We start from the raw sequence: 21254 nt of genomic DNA on the forward strand, positions 1-21254 counted from the left end.
GGTGATATCAGTGTCTTACAGCCTCAACCCTCTAATCACACAGTTCATCTTTCTGGCAAGACCAGCCCCCGATTTGAGTCATCTCTTCAGCATAAATTCAAGCGTGGTCCAAGGCTCCACCATGAATAATGTAGACACTCCTATAACTTGAAAATTCCAAGGTTTCAGGAAGTCAGAACAAAGGCCAGACAAATTTTTTTTATTGTAAAACTCATACTTTCTATTTGCTGTTGGATTCAGTTCGCTAAGAATTTTTGTGTCTATGTTCATAAAGGATAGTAATCTGGTTTTTAGGTTTTTTCCCCCCAGTGTAATTTCTTTGTCAGAGTTTGCTATCAGGATAATACTGGCCTCAAAATGAGTTGGGAAGTGTTTCTTCTTCCTTTATTTTTTGAAAGATTTTATGCTTAGTAACATTTGCCAATGAAAACTTCTGGGCCTAGACTTTTCTTTGTGGGAAGGTTTTTGATTATGGATTCAGTTTCTTTAATAGATGCAAGAATATTCAGGGTTTCTAATTATTCTTGAGTCAGTTTTGATAATTTTTATCTTTCAAGAAATTTATCCATTTTATCTAAGTTGTTTGGGTATATTGGCATAAAGTTGTTCATCATATTCTCTTACCATTCTTGTAATGTGTGTCATCCATAGTGATGTGTGCTCTTTCATCCTGGTGGCTTTTTGTTTGTTTTTTTTTTTTATTGGTAGTTTCTGTCTCTTTCATCAGTCTTAGAAGTTTATCAGTTTTGCTGACCTTTTTAAAGTCAGCTTTTAGTTTTGTTTTGTTTTTCCCCCCCCCCCAAGTTTATTTATGTTGAGAGAGAGAGCAAGAATCCCAAGCAGGCTCTGCACTGTCAGTGCAGAGTCTAATGTGAGATTTGAACTCACCAGTCGTGAGATAATGAAATCAAGAGTTGCCCCAGTCAGCTTTTGGTTTTATGGCTATTCTCCGTTGTTTCCTGTTTCTTATTTTGGTCATTCTTGTTCTTGTCTTTATTTTTCTCCTGTACTTCATAGTTTATCAGCCTCAGCACTTGACAATTTGGACCAGATAATTCTGTTTTGAGCATCATAAGATGTTTAGCAGCATCCCTGACCTCTCCTTACAAAATGCCAGTGGATCTCCCTAGTTGTAATAACAGAATGTCTCCAGACATTGCCAAATATCTTCTGGTGAGCAAAATAGCCCACACTTGACAACCATTGCCCAACTTCTTTCAGTTTAGTGTGCTTCTTTTTCTAGCTTCTAAATGTGGAATCTCAGATCATTGATTTTGGACTCCACCCCCAACAAAAATATTTAAAGCTAAACATTTGTCTCAAAGCACTGCTTTAGCTGTATTGAGCAAATTTTGATTATGTTGCATTTTCTTTATTATCCAGTTGAAGGTGTGTATGTGTGTGTGTATATATATATATATACACACACACGCACATATATATATATATATATATACACACACACACACCTTCAACTGGATACACACACACACACACACACACCTATATATATTTTTTAAAGATTTTATTTTTTTAAGTAACGTGGGACTCAAACTTATAGCCCTGAGATCAAGTGTTGGATGCTCTACCAACTGAGCCAGCTGGGCATCCTTATTTTCTAATTTCTTTGTGATTTGTTCTTTAACCTGTAACTTCTTATTTCCTTCCTCTATTTCTTTGAGTTTAATTTGCTCTTCTTTTCATAGCTTCTTAAGGTAAAAGAATTTACTCTGTATAATTTTAGTAGTGAAAATTATACTTTACAAAGTGTATAACTTAGGGATATTTATGTAGTGAGCCAGAAGATTTATTGGAGGCTTAAATTAGGGTGTTTGCTATATTTGAAATAAGAATTGCTTTTTACTGAATTCATTTCATATGTAATTAAAATTTTTCCCTGTTTATTGAAAGTGAACATGCAGAAAAACAAATCCTAAGTGTACAGTTTGATGAATTTTCACAAAGGTAAAGAAATAAGATATTACAGACTCTCTTCGAAGCCCTTCCCTTTGACTCTTTCCAGTGAGTGTCACCCTCTCCCTGAGGCAACCACTATTCTAACTTTTGATACTTTAAATTAATTTGGCCAGGTTTGAGCTTCTATGGGTGGAGTTATACAGTATATGTTTTTGTGTCTGCCTTTTTTCATTCAACATTATGTTGAAATTAGAAGATTCATCCATGTTATTGAATAAAAGGTGTTCATTTTCAATGCTCTGTAGTATTACATTGTATGAGTATTTCACAATTTGTTTATTCTACTATTGATGGACATTTGTTTCTAATTTTTGGCTAGTATGAAAAGAATAAGCATTGCTTTGTATGTTCTTTGATGAACATATATATTATTTTGGTATATGCCTATGTGTGGAGATGCTGAGTCCATGTAAGGATTGCATATATTCAGCTTTCATATGTAAGTTTTAAGGGAAATTTAATTGATTATAGTTATTGTTACACATCCTTTTTAGACACTTGCTTTTTTTGTGACCTTAGTTATTACGGTAGTTATGCTTTTGTCATTGTTAAGGAAGAAGCAATATGTTTCTTACAAGGCATTTTTCCTAAAAGCCTGCAATATTCAAGTTTTAGTGTTTTTATGGTTTTTAAAATGTAACTTTGATAGGAACAAATATACAAAATTACCTTCTTGAAAGAATTACTTTAATAAATAAGTCCTGGAGGTAAAAAGTATGACATAGGGAATATAGTCCATAAAATTGTAATAACATTGTTTGGTGACAGATGGTGACTACACTTACTAAGTGAGCACTGAGTAATGTATGGAATTGTTGAATCATTATGTTGTGTACCTGAAACTAGTTTAATACTGTATGTTAATTATACTTCAATAAAATTTAATTTAAAAAAGGAATAATTACTTTATTGCCAGTTAGCATGGTTTTCTTCTTTTACAGTGTTTTTCAAACTATCTCAGCACTAATGTGGCTGAAGTTTTCTGTTTTTCTTCTCCTTTAAATATATGTATATGAAATTACAAACTTTAAGATACAATTAGTAGATATTTGTTTAGCTTCAGAGAATGTGTTCTTTTCATTGTGTGGAGGGTAACATCCATAAGACATTTTAGGATTACAAAACAAATAAAACAAAAATGTTAACAAATTTGGGGTTGGCTCATCAGTTCAACAAAGGTGGTGAGATCTTTCCTTTTGCTAAAAGAGAATATTAATTCTGGGAATGGCTGCTTTTATTTTTTTCCACGGTGGCACTACTCGAGCCAAACTGTTTTGTTCAGTTTCAGTCCTGTGCTTCACTTCATTGACTGCCACCAAACTACAATCTAAAGAATTAAAAGTTTATGTATTAGAGCTCTGTTGTAGTCAATGAAAAGTCACAGATCTGGTTGAGATAATGATTCCCATTCAGACAGGGAATTCATTAGCATGTCTCTCTTAAAGGAATATTATTTGTGAAAAAGATTACCTGTGATTCAATGATAGAATGATAGAAATGTCTTTTCTCTGTCCTTGAAAGTTAAGCATTCAGAGTAAGGGTATCCGAAAGGCATACAATTCATTAGTGTTTGCTTTCAGAGGTGCATTTTATTTGGAGAAGAGAAGTGGGCTAACCCGATGGATTATTAGAACATCTCAGTTTTATAGAGAATTTATCATAATTGAGTATTTCAGTAGCACATTATTGGTAGGGTTTGTTTGGACACATAGGCTCAGAGAAGCAAAAAGAGGTTGTTCCTAGTATGTGATACTCATTTCTTGCCAACAGTATTTAGATCATTATTTTTTCTGTGTACACATAATTAGTCATCTTTCTCTCTGTCATAACCTAAACCTTGTACTATCTTCACAGCTGACTAAATGATCAAAATACTTATATTTTCTTTCAGTTTCTTTTTTCATCATTATGGTTGTTTATTTCCAGGCTCATTCTGAGTATATTGAGAACTTATTGATTTATTGCCCCATGTAGTATACTCAGTTGTTTTAGGTAGTATATTCTTAGTTTTGTTAAAAATAATAAGAGTAGTTGCAATGGCTGACATTTACTGAATATTTATTATGGTTACATGCTTTTACATATTTTTCTCTAATTCTCACAATAACCCAGCCAAGCCACATGTTATTATTCCAGTTTTACTAACGAGGAAACTTAATCAGAGAGGTTAAATAATTTGTTTAAAGTTACACAGCTAGTGTGAGTGATCGAGTTAATAGACTCAGGACTTTTGTCCTGTAACACCACAGGTCTTTATGACCTATTAGTTGCTGTTCTCTGGTTTTGCTTTGGACATTACAGCTCTGCTTATTTTATTATTTTATTTTTATTTTTATTTTTATTTTTATTTTTATTTTTTCTTCCAACTTCTTATTTAAATTCCAGTTAACATACAGTGTAATACTAGTTTCTGGTGTAGGGTTTAGTGATTTATCACTTACATACAACACCCAGTGCTCATCACAAGTGCCCTCTTTAATGCCCATCACCCATTTAACCCTCCCCCTGCCATCTTCCCTGCAGCAACCCTCAGTTCTCTATGGTTACGAATCTGTTTTATGGTTTGTGTGTCTGTCTTCACACCGCCCCATACTCATTGTTTTGTTTTTTCCAGTTCCACATATGAGTGAAATCATACAGTATTTGTCTTTCTCTGGCTTATTTCACTTAGCGTAATACTCTCTAGCTCCATCCATGTCACTACAAATGGCAAGATTTCATTCTTTTTTATTGCTGAGTAATGGTCCATTATATTACATACGACAACTTCTTTATCCATTCATCAGTGGATGGACATTTGGACTCTTTCCATACTTTGGCTATTGTTGGTGAGGCTGCTATAAACATCGGGGTGCATGTATCTCTTCAAATTAGTATTTTTGTATCCTTTGGGTAAGTACCTAGTAGTATAAATTGCTGGATCATAGAATAGTTCTATTTTTAACTTTTTGAGAAACCTCCATACTGTTTTCCAGAGTGGCTGCACCAGTTTGCATTCCTATCAGCAGTATAAGAGGGTTCCTCTTTCTTTCTCCACATCCTTGCCAACATCTATTGTTTCCTGTGTTGTTAATTTTAGCCATTCTGACAGGTGTGAGGTGATACCTCATTGTAGTTTTGATTTGTATTTCCCTGATGATGAGTGATGTTGAGCATCGTTTCATGTATGTGTTAGCCATCTGTATGTCTTTTTTGGAAAAAATGTTTATTCATTGCTTCTTGGCCTTTTGGCTAAGATCAAGTGTGGAAAAATGTTTATTTATGTCTTCTGCCCATTTTTAACTGGATTATTTGGGGTTTTTTTGGGTGTTGAGTTTTGTAAGTTCCTTATATATTTTAAGTTACTAACGCTTTATCAGATATGTCATTTACAAATATCTTCTCCCATTCTGAAGGTTGCCTTTTAGTTTTATTGATTGTTGCCTTGCTCTGCAGAAGCTTTTTATCTTGATGAAGTCCCAATAGTTTATTTTTGCTTTTGTTTCCCTTGCCTCAGGAGACGTAAGAAGTTGCTACGGCCAATGCCGGAGAGGTTTTTCTCTAGGATTATGATGGTTTCCTATCTCACATTTATTTTGAATTTTGAATCCATTTTGAATTTATTTTTGTGTGTGGTATAAAACAGTGGTCTAGTTTCATTCTTTTGCGTGTTGCTGTCCAGTTTTCCCAACACCATTTCTTGAAGAAACTCTTTCCTTGGATATTCTTTCCTGCTTTGTTGAAGATTAGTTGGCCATATAGTTGTGGGACAGCTCTGCTTGTTTACTTATGCTCCTTTCCACTTGGTATGTCCTCTCCCTATCAGGTCCAGCCTCTACTAGTTGCAAATAGTCCATCATTTAAGATCCATACCAAATGCCACCTTTTTCTGAAGTTTACCCTGATAGTCATATTTGGGAAGTAAATTCTGCCTTGTTTGTTTGTGTTTGTTTATTTTGGTGGGGGAGGGTCAGAAGGAGAGGGAGAATCTCAAGCAGACTCCATGCCCAGCACAGCCTGACACAGGACTCCATCTCACAATCATGAGATCATGACCTGAGCCAAAATCAAGAATCAGATGTTTAACCGACAGAGCCACCCAGGCGCCTCAAATCTGCCTACTTTAAACTCCCATAACACTTTGTACCTTTCTTTATGTATTTATTTCGCCTTGAGTTATAATTATTAGTATACATGTCTTAAATTTACCAGAGACGGTCTTTGATTCCCTGTAGTCTAAGACAGTCTTAAAGATACACATTATTTGTTTACTTGATATTACAGGCAAAAAAGCCGTGAAAACAGAAGTACTACTGATAGATTTTTTTTAAAAGTGTAAGAACATGACAATATGGTAAAGATTAGTACACACACAATCATTTTTGTTTCTTGATATTTGGAAATAGTGTTAAATGCTACTAGTGGTATAACTAGTATGATGTGCATTTCTTGGTTTGATGAAAAAGTTCCTATTCTTAGCTGTCATTTTATATTTTTTTAGAAACAAGACAAATAAAAGTCTGAGAGAGGTGGGAAGAACCTGCTGTTTTAATTTTGTTCACAGCAGTGGGTCAGATTATGTTCTTTTGGTGCTAGCTTTGATAATAGGTTCAATACAATATTGGAATTCAACAATTGGTTATCTTTGGGTATATATTATTTTGCATTTATGGCCATATGTGGGATCTCTAGACTGTTTAGATTAAGTTTATGGTAAGTAATCTACTTCTGTCTAAATAGGTTGTTTCCATTTATTATTTACTTTACTATTTCATTGTTTTTATTTTACTTGTTCTAGATTTTCCTCTCAGATAAAGGCAGTTAAACCAAAACTTACTACAAGGGGGTGGGGAATTTCATTATTGATTACCCATTCAAATTTTGAACAATTTTTTTGTTTTAAATCTCTCTAAAATATGTCTTATTCCTCTTTTGACTTACTGATTCACTTTGACAAAAAAGAACTTAAAACTTTTTGTAAATACTTATTATAGTGATAGAGATTTGGCTGTAATTTACTTGTTGGGTTTTGAACTCTTAAGTCTGTTAAAAGGTTCTATGTTTTTATAATTTCTTCCATCCGAATTGTACGTATCCTTGCTGTTAATTTGACTGAACTCTTGAAGCATCTTAAGATTTTTTTTTTAACCTCTTTTGAAGGAGAAGTCCTTTTATTAAGATAATCTTTTGAAAATGAACATTAGTCTTTTTTATCCTGTGTCACTTGGACCTTGTGATACTGCTAAGAAAGCAGAGGGTGGACAGGAGATAGTAACTCAAAAAAGCCTTTGGCTCTTGAACTAAGACAGTGGGTAAAATTTCTACAAATTATGAGATTGATGAGAACACTCCTATTGTTTATTTGTTTTATTATTTAGTTAAAAAATTTTTTAACATTTATTCATTTTTGAGAGCATGAGCAGGGGAGGAACAGAGGGAGAGGAAGACAGAGAATCCCAAGCAGGCTCCGTGCTATCCTGTCAGCACAGAGCCTGATGTGGAGCTTGAACCCATGAACCATGAGATCACGACCCAAGCTGAAATCAAGAGTTGGACGCTTAACCGACTGAGCTAGCCAGATGCCCCTAAAGTTTAGAAATGTAATTGTTAAATATCCATTGGAATGACAAATCAGATTAAGGTAATCAGTAATATTCTGAAAACAGTTGACATTAACCAGAATATATTAAATGATTAAAGTATTAGTTTCTGCGACAGGAACTTGAACTCTACTTTATAAAATTCTTGTTATTGCTAATGTTAAATTATTGTAAAAGTAATATATATTCATTCAAGAGAACTAATATAACATAATTCTAATAATAGCTAACTTTAGAGTTTGTTATATTTTGCTATTCAGTGTAAACTATTTATTCCTCCTAACGATCACATGAGGCAAGTACTGTTACTTTTCCTATTTCATAGATGAGGAAACTGAGCACAGAGAAATGAAGACTTTAACTAGTCCAAACAGTACTTGAACCCAGGAGATCTGGCCTAGAGTCTGGCCCTTAACCTCTCTTTCCAGGTAGTTAAGAACTTGAGTTTTGGGATAAGAAAGACCTGGGCTTAAATCCTGGTTACTACTTACACTCTTGGGACAAGAGCGTGTCTCTTGACCTGAGGTTCAGTATTCTTGTTTATAAAACAAGGGTATTTGGGGGAGAAAATGAAATAATATATGGACTGCTTAGCACACTGTTTAGCAGACACTGTACTTGTTCAGTAGATGATAAGTATTATAACAAATATTGGTAAGCAAAATGAAAAAAAAGGCCCAAAAAGAAAACAACCATTGTTAGCATTTTGGGGTATATCCTCCCAGTCTTTTAAAAGTGTGTTTCTTGGGGCACCTAGTGGCTCAGCTGGTTAAGCATCTTACTTTGGCTCAGGTCATGATCTCAGGGTTTGTGAGTTCAAGCCCCTCATCATACTCACTGCTGTCTGCCCAGAGCCTGCTTCACATCCTCTGTCCCCCTCTCTCTGCCCCTCCCCACTCCCTCAAAAATGAATAAACTCTTGAAAAAATAAAATCACTTAGCAGTAAGGCAAACCTTATTCAGCTTCTGTGCTAGCCAAAACATTTTTTCTCTCTGTGTTTAGGAGTGACTAAGTGGAGATGGAAGAGGACATAGAAATACATTTTTCTTTTTAAACAAAAATGGATTATATGTGAATTAAAAATCTACAGATCAGGGCTCCTGGGTGGCTTAGTTAAATGTCTGTCTCTTGATTTTGGCTCAGGTCATCATCTCAGGGTTCGAGGACCCTGTGTCAGCTGTGCTGTCAGCCTTGAGTTTGCTTGGGATTCTCTCTTTACCCCCCTCTTTCTGCCCCTCCCCCTGACTCATGCACATGCACATTCTCTCTGTCTCAAATAAACTTAAAAAAAATTTTTTTTTAATCTACAAATCAACAAAATGTAGGATAGGGGTAGGCAAGAAAACATGTGCTAGCATTAATTTTATTAAGATAACAGTGAGGGGCGCCTGGGTAGCTCAGTTAAGCATTTGATTTAGGCTGAGGTCATAATCTCACGTTCTAGAATTTGAGCCCCACATGGGGCTCACTGCTGTCAGTGCATAGCCCACTTTGGAGTCTCTGTATCCCTCTCTCTCTGCTCCTTCCCTGCTCACACTCTCTCTCCTCTCTCAAAAATAAATGAACATTAAAAAAAAGTAACAGTGAAACACCAGTTTCAGAATATTTAGTTGTTAACTGAAGACACTATATCTGAATGAATAATTCTAACGAACGTAGGCTATTTCTTCTTGATGAGTGTGATTGTAGAAGTCTGACTATATATTGCATTGTTAAAGAAATTCTCTGGGTGTGGTGCAGCAGTAACTAATCCCCCTTTCCATAACCTTAGCAACAAATGGCTAATGGTCTTTTTTGTTTTCCTTTTAGGTCTACACACAATGAGCTGGAAAAGAACCGGTGAGTCAGTGATGAGCGCAGCTTTCATTTTTGTTAAAAAGCAAACTCAGTGTTTTATCTGTGAAAATAATGTAATAGTACCTATGTAGTTATAATTTTAAAATGTATAGCATATCATGAATCTGATATGTATGTATTCTTTCCAAAAAAAATGACCTTAAGTAGTAAATTTATACCATCTAAACTGGAGGACCTCAGTAAATTTTTAAGGTCATTTGAATTTTGAGTTTATGGTGTAGCCTTCTTTCTTTCTGTTTCTAAAAACAGGTTAATTGTAATAGGCTATGGCTTAAATATGGTCATGCTATAGGATTAGGTTTCTGTAGTGTAGCTAACAAATATTATGACAAATTGTAGGCCATCGAATTTCTCTTTTTTTGCAGTTTGTTTATTTGTTCATTTATTCATGCATTCAGCAATCTTTATCAAGCATGAACTATGTGTCAGTGCCAGGCAGGCATAATGCTTTAGATAGAAAATATAAGAATGTGTGAGATAGTTTTTGTCTTTAAAGAACTTACAGCTTTCTGAGGGAAACAGGTAATTAAAATACTGTATAGCGTGGTAAGTATAGTAATGGAGTAGAGCATACTGAAAAATCACTTTGGAAAGTCATCTGATTTTCTTTTGAGGGAGTCTTAGAAGGCTCTAGAGATGATGGTGAGTGAGTACTTTGTGTTGAAGAAACTATAAGAGGTTCAGTATGAGTACTGTATAAAAGATTATAGCAAGAGGCAAGCCAGGCTAGTTATTGACACCTATGCTAAAGAGTTTGGGTGTCTTCTGAGAGCAATAGGGAGCAGTTGGATGATTTTAAGGTGAGTTGTCATGTGATCAGATTTGTGTTTTGGAAAATCACTTTGGCCATAGTGTGAAGAACTGGTTGATTGGAAGAAGGGATCTCAGACAAGAAAACTCTTTTGGAAGCTGTTGGAAGCTTCCAATGTAGGAGATAGAAGTAGCCAGAGTAAAGAGACTATATGGAATAGAATCAGTAGAAATTGGTGGTTTGTTGACTATGGAAGTATTACTATTTACCAAGAAAAAGAAAGCAGGACGAGGAATTGTTTGGGAGAGAACATGAGATTGTATGAGCAAAATATTGTTTTTGATACAGAAACTAGATTAATAACAACAAACTGGAATAATCTGCATCAGCCATTTCTGACAAATAAGATTTCCATGACCTTCAACTTTTTGTCCTTTTTTTTTTTTTTGTAAATTTTTAAAAATGTTTTTATTTATATTTGACAGAGAGAGAGAGAGAGACAGAGCATGAGTGGGGGTGGGGAGCAGAGAGAGGGAGACAGAATCTGAAGCAGGCTTCAGGCTCTGAGCTGTCAGCACAGAGCTCGATGCAGGACTAGAACTCATGAACCATGAGATCATGACCGGAGCTGAAGTCTGATGCTTTACCAACTGAGCCACCCAGGCACCCCTTGGTCCTTTTTTTTAAATAGAAGGGGCTTTATAGATTGACTAACCTAACTGCCTCATTGTAGATGAATTTAAATGTCAAATCCTCTTGAACAGGCTTAGCATAGTCCTCCAGGCTGACTTAGTGGCTTTTACCACTTTGCACAATGCTCTGTTCGTATCTCCTATTGTAAAACTTAATCAGGTAGTATTGTAATTACCTGTTCATGTCTCTTTCTGCCAAATGACTACAACTGCCTCAAAGGCAGGGATTCTGTTTTGTTCAATTTTGTAACCTCAGTACAAAATTGTACGAACCTCAGTACAAAACCTCAGTACAAAATAGTATTTGATGCATTTATAGTAAGTGATGGCTTTAATATTGATGGATAAAACTGGAGCAAAGTTTGGTGGTCTAGTCCAAAACTGCTTTGTGGGAAAGATTTATGGCTAGATTAAACATGACAAAAACACCAAGAAATGACAGCTCTGAGGATTCTGAAATTAAAAACTTACATTGTACTTTAAATTAGAGCATCAAGACTGTATTTTGGATCACATTTTAAAATACTGGTAAACACCTAGGGACATCTCGGTGGCTCAGTCGGTTAAGTGACCAACTCTTGATCTCGGCTCAGGTCATGATCTCAGGGTTTGTGAGTTCGAGCTCCGCATTGGGCTCTGCACTGCTCAGAGCCTGCTTGGGATTCTCTTTCTTTCTCTCTCTCTCTCTTTTCCCCCCACTTGTACTCTCTCTCAAAATAAATAAACTTAACAAAATTAAAAAATAGAATAGTGGTAAGCATCCAAATGTAGTCCTTGGGAGACCTTCATTGGAAACCTGGTAAAAGCCTTTAACACTGAAGTGAAGAGACTCTTTAGTAAACTATTTGAAATGGAGCTTTTTAAACCTTTGAGTAAATTTTGTTTAATGCATTTCATGTACCAATTCTGACTTATTGATAACTTTATCACCCATATTATTACTTTGATGTGTCCTAGAGTTGTTTAATCTAGTATCTGTCTGTGGCACTGGTGTAACATGTGTAGCTTTTGATTACCTGGTCCTTATGTGATCTCCAATATCTCCAGTGAAGGTTTTTGTTTTCATTTTATTTACTTAGGCCTAAGACTCTCTAGCTGATTTCCTACCCTACCTCACTTAAGACATGATTCCCTCATCCTCTATTGTCTTCTTCTTTCTCCCTTCTCTCCTTCTTTTCTTTCTCCTTTCCTCTCTTCCCTGAGGCTTAATTGAAAGGTAATATAAACTTAACCTTTCCAAGATGTATTTGTTCTTTTTTTTTAATTTTTTAAATTTTATTTATTTTTGAGAGAGAGACGAGCATGAGCAGGGGAGGGGCAGAGTGAGAGAGAGAGAGAGAGAGACAGAATCTGAAGCAGGCTCCAGGCTCTGAGCTGTCAGCACAGAGCCTGACGCGGGGCTCAAACCCACAAACCGTGAGATCATGACCCGAGCCAAAGTCAGACGCTTAACTGACTGAGCCACCCAGGAGCCCCTGTATTTGGTTTTTTAAAAAATATTTATTTTTGAGAGAGAAAGAGAGCTGGCAAGCAAAGGAGGGGCAGAGAGAGAGGGAGACATAGGATCTGAAACAGGCTCCGTGCTGTCAGTGCAGAGCCCAACACAGGGCTTGAACCCATGAAGCATGAGATCATGACCTGAGCTGAAGTCAGATGCCCAACTGACTGAGCAACCCAGGCACCCCAAGATGTATTTGTTTTTAAAAGGGGTAGTTATCAATATAAATAAATCTCAAATTTAATGGAATGTGTCAGAGGGTGAGTAACAAAGAAGAATCCGTTTTAATAATCAATCCATTTTAATAATCTATACTCCATTTACGAAAAGTTAGAGGCTTGTGATCTAGTGAAAACCAAAAATATTGGTAAGCACAGGATAATTTATTTATTTATTTATTTTTTTTTTTTTTTTAATTTTTTTTTTCAACGTTTATTTATTTTTGGGACAGAGAGAGACAGAGCATGAACCGGGGAGGGACAGAGAGAGAGGGAGACACAGAATCGGAAACAGGCTCCAGGCTCCGAGCCATTAGCCCAGAGCCTGATGCGGGGCTCGAACTCACGGACCGCGAGATCGTGACCTGGCTGAAGTCGGACGCTTAACCGACTGCGCCACCCAGGCGCCCCTTTTTTTTTTTTTTTTTTTTTTTTTTATATTTTTTTTAAGCACAGGATAATTTAAAGGGAGAGAGGTATTTTAGCCAAATACCAACAAGGCAACACAAGAATATTTTTAAAATCTAAGCCTGTTTTGTTACTAAGTTTTTAAGCCCTTGCTCATCTTATTTAACAGCTCTTTCTTTTCCCCAAGGCACCATTTTTATTTGATACATTAAAGAAAAAAACTTAACCTAGCTTTGGCTTCCTTTAAAATAAATAGAATTTTGACTTTGCCTTTCATTTGCTTTTGAGTGTGATTTTACATGAGGAAAGTAATTCACTATCAAAAGGGTAACTTGATTTTGTCTTCATTCTGAGAAGATGTTCCTAAAGTAATTCATATTCTTGAAATTTTTCCACTTTACATGTGATATATTTATGTCAGGAATGTTTTTTTTTTTTTTAACGTGGTTTAAAATCTTGCATATAAAGCTGCTCTGAGTTAGTCTTTTTTTTTTTTTTTTTTTTTTTTTTTTTACTGGGGCAAAGCAGTGAGAATTAATATAGATGATTTTGAAGTGTTAGCGAATAACAGAGGAATTCCAGATGGCTATCTTGAAGCCCTAAGATTGTTGAAGCTCTGGGTCTGGCCTTGAGGAGACAGTAGCCAGCAAATGTTGAGTTTCATACTCCCATATCTCAGAGGAAAGCCTAATGGTTGACATTTGGAGTCTGGCAGGCCCTGTGTAGTTTGCTCTGACCTGCAGTTACCCCAATATACGGAGCTTGAAGTAGTTTCAAGACTGATAAAGGGATTCAGGTTTTCTGGATAGGTCCTGGGGGCTTATTTCTGCCTAAAACCTGATGGTTACACTGAGCCTACTCTAGACGGTTCAGAGCATTTATTACTTGTATCCTTACCTTGTCCCCCTAGACCTATACATTTATTATTTGTATCCTTACCTTATCCCCCTAGACCTATAATAACTTGTAACTGGCTCCAGAGGTGGAAGTAAAAGGGAAGCAAAGTACCTTTAGATGTAGATGTTCTACATTCTTCAGGAATCTATGTGAATCCTCTCATGGTAAAATTAATGAATCTTTGAGATTTAAGAATTAAGAAGTTCACGTCGTCCATTGGCTTATGAGTTGTAGCCTTAGCAGAGAAAAAAACCCCATCCCATGCAGATGTTAGATCACTTCATTGCTTTTTCATTTTCTTAATTCAGATTATTGATGATGTTTTTGAAAGCATCATGGGGCGTTTGGGTGGCTCAGTCGATTGAGCATCTGGCTTTGGCTCAGGTCATGATCTTGCAGTTTGTGGGTTCGAGCCCTGCATCGGGCTCTGTGCTGACAGCTCAGAGCCTGGAGCCTGTTTCTGATTCCATGTCTCCTCCTCTCTCTACCCGCCACCCGCCCCTCCCCCCCCCCCCATGCTCATGCTCTGTCTCTCAATAATAAATAAATGTTAAAAAAAAAAATTTAAAAAAAAAGTGTCAACAACTTTAACAGGACTTTAATGGTCAAGAACCTTAGAAGAGGCCATTCAACCCTGATAGCTATTATTCCTCTGAAACAAAAGGCTTATCTTTATTGCAATTTTGGCAAAGCCTAGTAGGGCCAAATGAGGATACTGGCAGAGCAGAAGTACCTGAGTATTTGGGATAAAAGAGAAGCAGGTCCAATGAATGGTAATAGGTGTCTTCCATATAGAGACTTCCTCATATTTCTGAGGGAAAGATAAAAATGACATTTATGGAGTACTTACTGTATTCCCCCACTATGCAAGACTGTTATGTAATCTTGTATGGTAGGAAGGCAGAAAGTGTAGGTCAAAGTGTTATTGAAAACTAGCCATTTTGACCATCATAACTACAATTTGAAACAAGATGATGGAAACACAAAAACAGTCCTAACCATGATTCTATCTGATCATAAATATGTTAGCTGTATTTAATATCAATCTTCAGTAATGATTAATAAATATTCTTTGTGGCATTGTGGTGGATAAAATGAAGTATAAGATCGTGACTCTATCCTGTCTTTAAGATTTAGGTCATTATAGTTTGGTAATTATGGGTTTCATCTTTCAGTACCAGGATCTAGTTTAGTTATCAATGAATGTCTAGAAAGGTGCATTAAAGGTGTTTTTGAAGTTGAAGGTTGAAACCCCCTACTAGTCTTATGCAATCATTTAGTGAGTCATTTTGAAAAAGAAATAGAAAAGACTAGAAAATACCAAAGTGCGTTGCTTGAAGTAAAGTTAAATGTAGAATTATGAGACTTGTGTATACTGGGTTATGATATAAAATATTGTGGTCATAGTCAAAAAGCCACTGCTCTGGATAGTGAAGGAGAATGTATGCTGAGACATGAAGAAAGACATAGAATTTGAATCTATGGAAAAAAATAGGGAAAGAGGTCAGTGTAAGTAGAGCCATGGAAGCCATGGAAGGTGACATCATAAAGGAAAGACTGAGTAGACCATATTGAATGGAAGAGCAGAGTCTATCGAAATGGGAAATGAAGCTAGAAAGGTGTTTTAGTATTCAATTGTGGAATGTTATTGAATGTTACGGAATTTGGATTTTATTTTGTTGGTAGTAGTGAGTTTTTGAGGCTTTTGAAGCAAAATGATAGGTATGATCAAAGTGTTTATAAAAAAGTACAGACTAGTTTGGATGCTTTTGAAGGACCTCATCTAGTAGTAGGATATAGGAACCAGCACTCAGGTAATGGAATTGGGAACAGAAAGGAAGACAGAGGACTAAGCAACACCATAAAGAAAGAATATTATTTTCTGTTAACTGCTACCATTCATTTTTCCTTATATTTCATTATTTGCATAGCAACAGTGATGTTCCTAAAGGGCATATCAAATCATGTCATTTCTGCTTGAGTCCTCCACAGCTTCCTTTTGCAATTAGATAAAATCTATGACTTACAAAGTCCTACTACCCTATCTCTTGTCTCCTATGGTCCAGCTGACACTGCTTTCTTTCTTTTCCACATGATAATTTTCATCTTACGGCTTTTGCACTTCTTTCCTCTGCTTGGAAAACCCTTGCTCTACTAGCTCTTGTTATTATTTAGTTGTCAGGTCATCTCCTTAGAGAACAGTAATTGCTCCCCAGTCACTCTCTATCCTATTGCCTTTTCTGTCATCTTAACATTCAATCTGTCTGAATTATTTATGTTTGAGTTATGGGACTTCTTTTATAGAATGTAAGTTTCAGAAAGGCAGGGACTTTGCTTTATTTACCCTTAGCACATAGCAGTCATTCAGTAAGTATTCATTGAATGAAAAAATGATTATATGTGTTATTGAGTATACCCATCACAAACAATATATGCACTTGAATTATAATGGCTTCAGTGAAAAATGACAATTACAAAATACTCGAATTCAACAGACATATTATCATAATAAAATAATTTTATAGGATGTATATGGAAAACTTAATGAATTCTTAAAACATAAATAAATTATATGAAAAAGCTTCATAATTGGGAACATCTTAAAAGGTTTTTATCATGAAGGACATTATCTTGCTTATAAGAAGAGAATCAGTAACTAATTGATTCTTTCAGTTCATTTAGGATATCATATAGTGCACTAAGACAAAGGTAATTTTGTAGAGAAATAGTTTATCTGATGGAATTCATGCTCCACTTGTGAGATCTTCATTTCTTTTTCATTCTATGCGTTGAAAATGGCAAGCATTTTTACAAGGTAAAGATTTATATATACTTGGAGACTAGAATATCATAAATAGTTTCAACTTTTTTGTGTTAGAATTTTTGATGTATTAGTTATCTTTATCCCAATGATTTTTACATGATAAAGAATACAATATTTTTTTCTAGACTATCAACATAGCCAGTCTCCATTTGACATGGACATTTTGACAGAGTGATTATTTTGGTCTACTTTATCTTAGAACAAAACAGAAGACTAAATCTTTGTGACCATGGGTTAAGGCAGTGGTATCTTAGTATATTACCTGACTATTTAGGATTCCTTGGAAGGAGGAGCATATCTTGACTGGTTTTAGCTGCCTGTTTTGGGTGCTTGTATAACATTTGTTTAAAAAGAATATGCACTTTTTAAAAAATATTTTATTTTTTAAGTAATATGTACACCCAAAATGGGGCTTGAACTCACAACTCTGAGATCAAGGGTTGCATGCTCCACTGACTGAGCCAGCCAGGCGCCCCAAGAACATGCATTTTTTTTTTTTAATGTTTCAGGTTTATTTATTTACTTTGAGAGAGACAGAGACAGCACAAGTGGGGAAGGGGCAGAGAGAGAAGGAGAGAGAGAATCCCAAGCAGGCTCCCTGCTGCCAGCACAGAGCCCGATGTGCGGCTCAAACTCACAAAATCATGAGATCATGACCTGAGCTGAACCGAGAGTCAGAGGCTTAACAAACTGAGCCACCCAGGCACCCCAAGAATGTACATTTTTATATATAGTGTGCACATTTTAGAAAAAATGTATATTTGTTAGGAGGAAAAAATAAATTACAAGATTGGTTTGGCAGAACTTTCACTGAAACTTTTACCTCAACTAATAGCACTCAAAAGATACTTGCTTGCATTAAAGACAAGTTATGGGATTAGTGAAACTAAACTTTTATTGTAGGTTTGAAATATATGACTGTAGCTGGATCAGAAGTCCACAGTTTGGGTTTGGTTCAATAATTTTGGGAAGTTTAATCAAAAGCTCTTCCTAGCCTTGGTTCATTACTAAGATGTAAATCTCAGTATGAAAATATCTTATAGTAACTTCCTTAGCCTGATAAAGGGCATTTCTGAAAAATCCACAATTAACATCATACTTAATGGTGAAAGACTAAATGCTTTCCCCTAAAATCAAGAATAAGACAAGGATGTCTGTTCTTATGGATTCTATTCAACATTATTCTAGAGGCTCTAGCCAGGGAAATTAGGTGAGAGAAAAATAAAAGGCATCAAGATTGGAAGGCAAGAGGAACCATTTTTACTTGCAGATATTATAGTCTTATGTATAGAAAATCCTTACGAATCCACATATACAAAAAAAAAAAAAAACCTATTAGAGCTTGTAAACAAATTTAGCAAAGTTGCAGAGTTCAAGATTGACACACAAAAACTAGTTGTATTTCTGTACACTAGTCTGAAAATGAATTTATGACAATAATTCCACTTCTATTGGCATCCAAAAGAATAAAATACCAGGAATAAATTTAACCAAGGAGGCAAAATATTTGAATACTGGAAAGTACTACTTAACATTGTTCAAGTGATAGTACTCTCTATATTGATGTACAGATTCAACGCAAGGCCTGTTAAAACCCCAGCTTCTTTTTTAACAGGAATTGACAACTGATTTTAAAGTTCATATGGAAATGCAAGGTACCCAGATAAGCAAAACAATCTTGAAAAAAAAAAATTGAAAGACTCTTACGTCCTAATTTCAAAACTTACTACCAAGCTACATAATCAAGGTAATGTGGTATTGGCCAAAGAATAGACTTACAGATTAATAGAATGAAGTCCAGAGATAATCACTCACATTTGTGTTGTGCCAAAGACATTTTTTCAACAAAGATATCAAGACAGTTCAGTGTCTTTTCAACAAGTGGTAGCTGATACAACTGGATATCTACAATGCAAAATAATGAAGTTAGATTGTTACCTCACACCACATATAATAATTATCTTAAATGGATCATAGACCTGAATTTAAGAGGAAAACTATAAAATTCTTAGAACATTAGAGTAAATCTTTATGAATTTGTGCTAGGCAATCGTTTCTTACCATATGACACCAAAAGTACAAGCAACAAAATAAAAAATTAGATACATTGAGCTTTATCAAAATTAAAAACATTTGTGCTTCACAGGATACCATTAAGAAAATGAAGACAAATTACAGAATGGGAGAAAATACTTGTAACATGTATCCACTAATAGCCCTGTATTCAGAATATAGAAAGAACTCTTAGAACTAAACAATAAAAAGACAACCCAATATAAAAACAGGCAAAAGATTTGAATATCTGTTTTTCCAAAGAAAATATACAAATAGCACATGAAAAGGTGTTCAACATCAGTGGTCATTAGGGAAATGCAAATCAAAATTATGTGATACTACTTCACACTCACTAATGGCTAACTTAAAAAAACTCACCAACTTTTGTGGTCATCCATTCATTGTATCAGTCACTATTGATTGGTAGAAAGGTCCTAAAAAGTTGACTGACCTCATAGTTTGGCACTTAAAAAGTAGTGATGTCATCATCATCTGATGGCACTACTCAAATGACTCAACACTTTATAGTTACTTAAGACCTGTAATTAAACACAGATAAGTTTCCAATATAATATATAGTGCTACTACCTAATATGGCTTGAGTACTTGATAATGAGTAAAGTTTGAGCTCCATCGCATATAAGAAGGGTATATTTAAGGGTCTTTAATAACCTCTAATTAACAGTGAAATCTAACAGAATTAAGACCATAATGCATAATACATTGAAAGGTTGTACTAATTGTGCAAGTTTCTCTTAAGGTGTAATAAAATACAGCCTGATTGTATTTGTTAGGCCTTGAACAACAAAGTTTAAAAGTGTAGTTGTGGAGGGAAGGAGAAATATCATTGTCCAGAGACCAGGAAAGAACCACCAATCTAATTTTCTGGCTCGGCAAATAAAATGAAGCTACTTCCCTTTTTTAGTCTGAAGATGGAGAACTGACACCTTTATTTTTAATTCATGTAAAAGTCCTGAATAAGATAATTTTATTCTTTGTACTTCTTTAGATAATAGGAGTCCAGTTACAGTACTGAGTTACTGAGAGTAACTATAGACAACAAAAAAGTATTTATGCATTGGAAAGTAGAGGATACTTATTTAACAGAGTTTTTCTATTTATAAAGCTATAGAACCAGATAAATGTAGATGCTAACATTATCAAACAGTATGTAGAGTACCATGTTGTTTGTCATGGAGACATATATCTGATACATTTATTCTTTTATGCAAGAAAATGAATATTTTAACTGTATTTTTATAAAGGGATAGGAATGCTGAAAACTGCAGACAAACTAAAAATAACTGTCAGAGTGCAGAGATGGGCACCTGTTAGAATTAAATGTTATATGAGATAGAGATGAAGTAATTGGTGGGTTTTGAAGATAAAATTTATGGTTAATAAAGGAAGCATAGCCAAGATAAAATTACACATCTAAAATGCAGTCTATGCAGTGAAGTCATTGCATTGCTATCTAGATAGATTCACAGTTTCTGAATTGACCTTTGTCAGAATAGCTCATTAAGGTTAAGCTTTCTACTCCCAGACCCAGGCTGCAAGGTGACAGAGGCAGACTTAGACAAGAATTACATGCTAGAAATCAAGTGTTCTCAGAACTATAGCTGTACAGTTCCTAAAGTTGAAATCACTTCTACAACCAATAAGATGGGAGGAGAGGAGATCAGTAGGTCTTAAAAATAGCCCAGAAATGTTAAAACTTGAAACTCTAAAATTTTGTCTAGAAAAAAATAATTGTTAGACTTTAAATGATTGACATGGTGAATATCTTAACATGGTGAAGGTGTAGTATCTTTTTATCCAAGTGATTGCAGAGTGTGTATCTCTGTGCAGCTATAACTTGGTTAAGAAAACACTTCTTCTCAAACTGTGAATTTGTAATTTTAAAAAGGGAATAGTTTAATTACTAGACTTTTCTGATACATTTTAGATGATACAGTGTACTGTATCACTTTTTACTTTATATGCATCTTTGAGGAATATGTTTGATCCATAAAACTAGCCATACTTTTTATACTGATGCTCATAGTAATGATATAGCAGCAGGATTCTACTAGACTTTTTTAAAAATGTTTATTTATTTTGAGAGAGAACGAGAGAGAGAGAGAGAGAGCACATGCAGGGGCAGGGCAGAGAGAGAGGGAGAGAGAGAGAGAATCCCAAGCAGGATCCATGCTCCTAGCACAGAATCTGAGGCAGGGCTCGAACTCATGAACCACACTGTGAGATCAAGACCTAAGCATAAATCAAGAGCCAGACACTGAACCAACTGAGCCAAGCTGGCACCCAGAATTCTAGACTTTAAGGGCAATATACTATTTTGCTAAATTCCTTTGCCACATATAGTACTTAGTATAGTGTAAATGCTCTGATAAATATTGGTTTAATAATAATAACTGCAATTCAAGTACTTTTTCTTAAGCACCTTCTTCATTTAAAGAAATTTCTATTTTGGTAGAAATTTTGGCAATTAAAGCAT

The 21254-nt window shown here is 35.2% G+C and overlaps 1 protein-coding gene across 5 annotated transcripts in view; it reads left to right on the top strand.

Moving 5' to 3' along the window:
- Positions 1–21254, top strand: part of MXI1 (MAX interactor 1, dimerization protein) — an 81137-nt gene that overhangs the window by 34586 nt on the left and 25297 nt on the right. For all 5 annotated transcript variants that reach the window (XM_045438859.1, XM_045438862.1, XM_045438860.1 and 2 more), the window contains exon 3: positions 9367–9396. In XM_045438859.1, the coding sequence (XP_045294815.1) occupies positions 9367–9396 (30 nt within the window). The remainder of the gene's footprint in view (positions 1–9366; positions 9397–21254) is intronic.

This window comes from Leopardus geoffroyi, chromosome D2 (genome assembly GCF_018350155.1).
Source record: "Leopardus geoffroyi isolate Oge1 chromosome D2, O.geoffroyi_Oge1_pat1.0, whole genome shotgun sequence".
NCBI classification, from domain to species: domain Eukaryota; kingdom Metazoa; phylum Chordata; class Mammalia; order Carnivora; family Felidae; genus Leopardus; species Leopardus geoffroyi.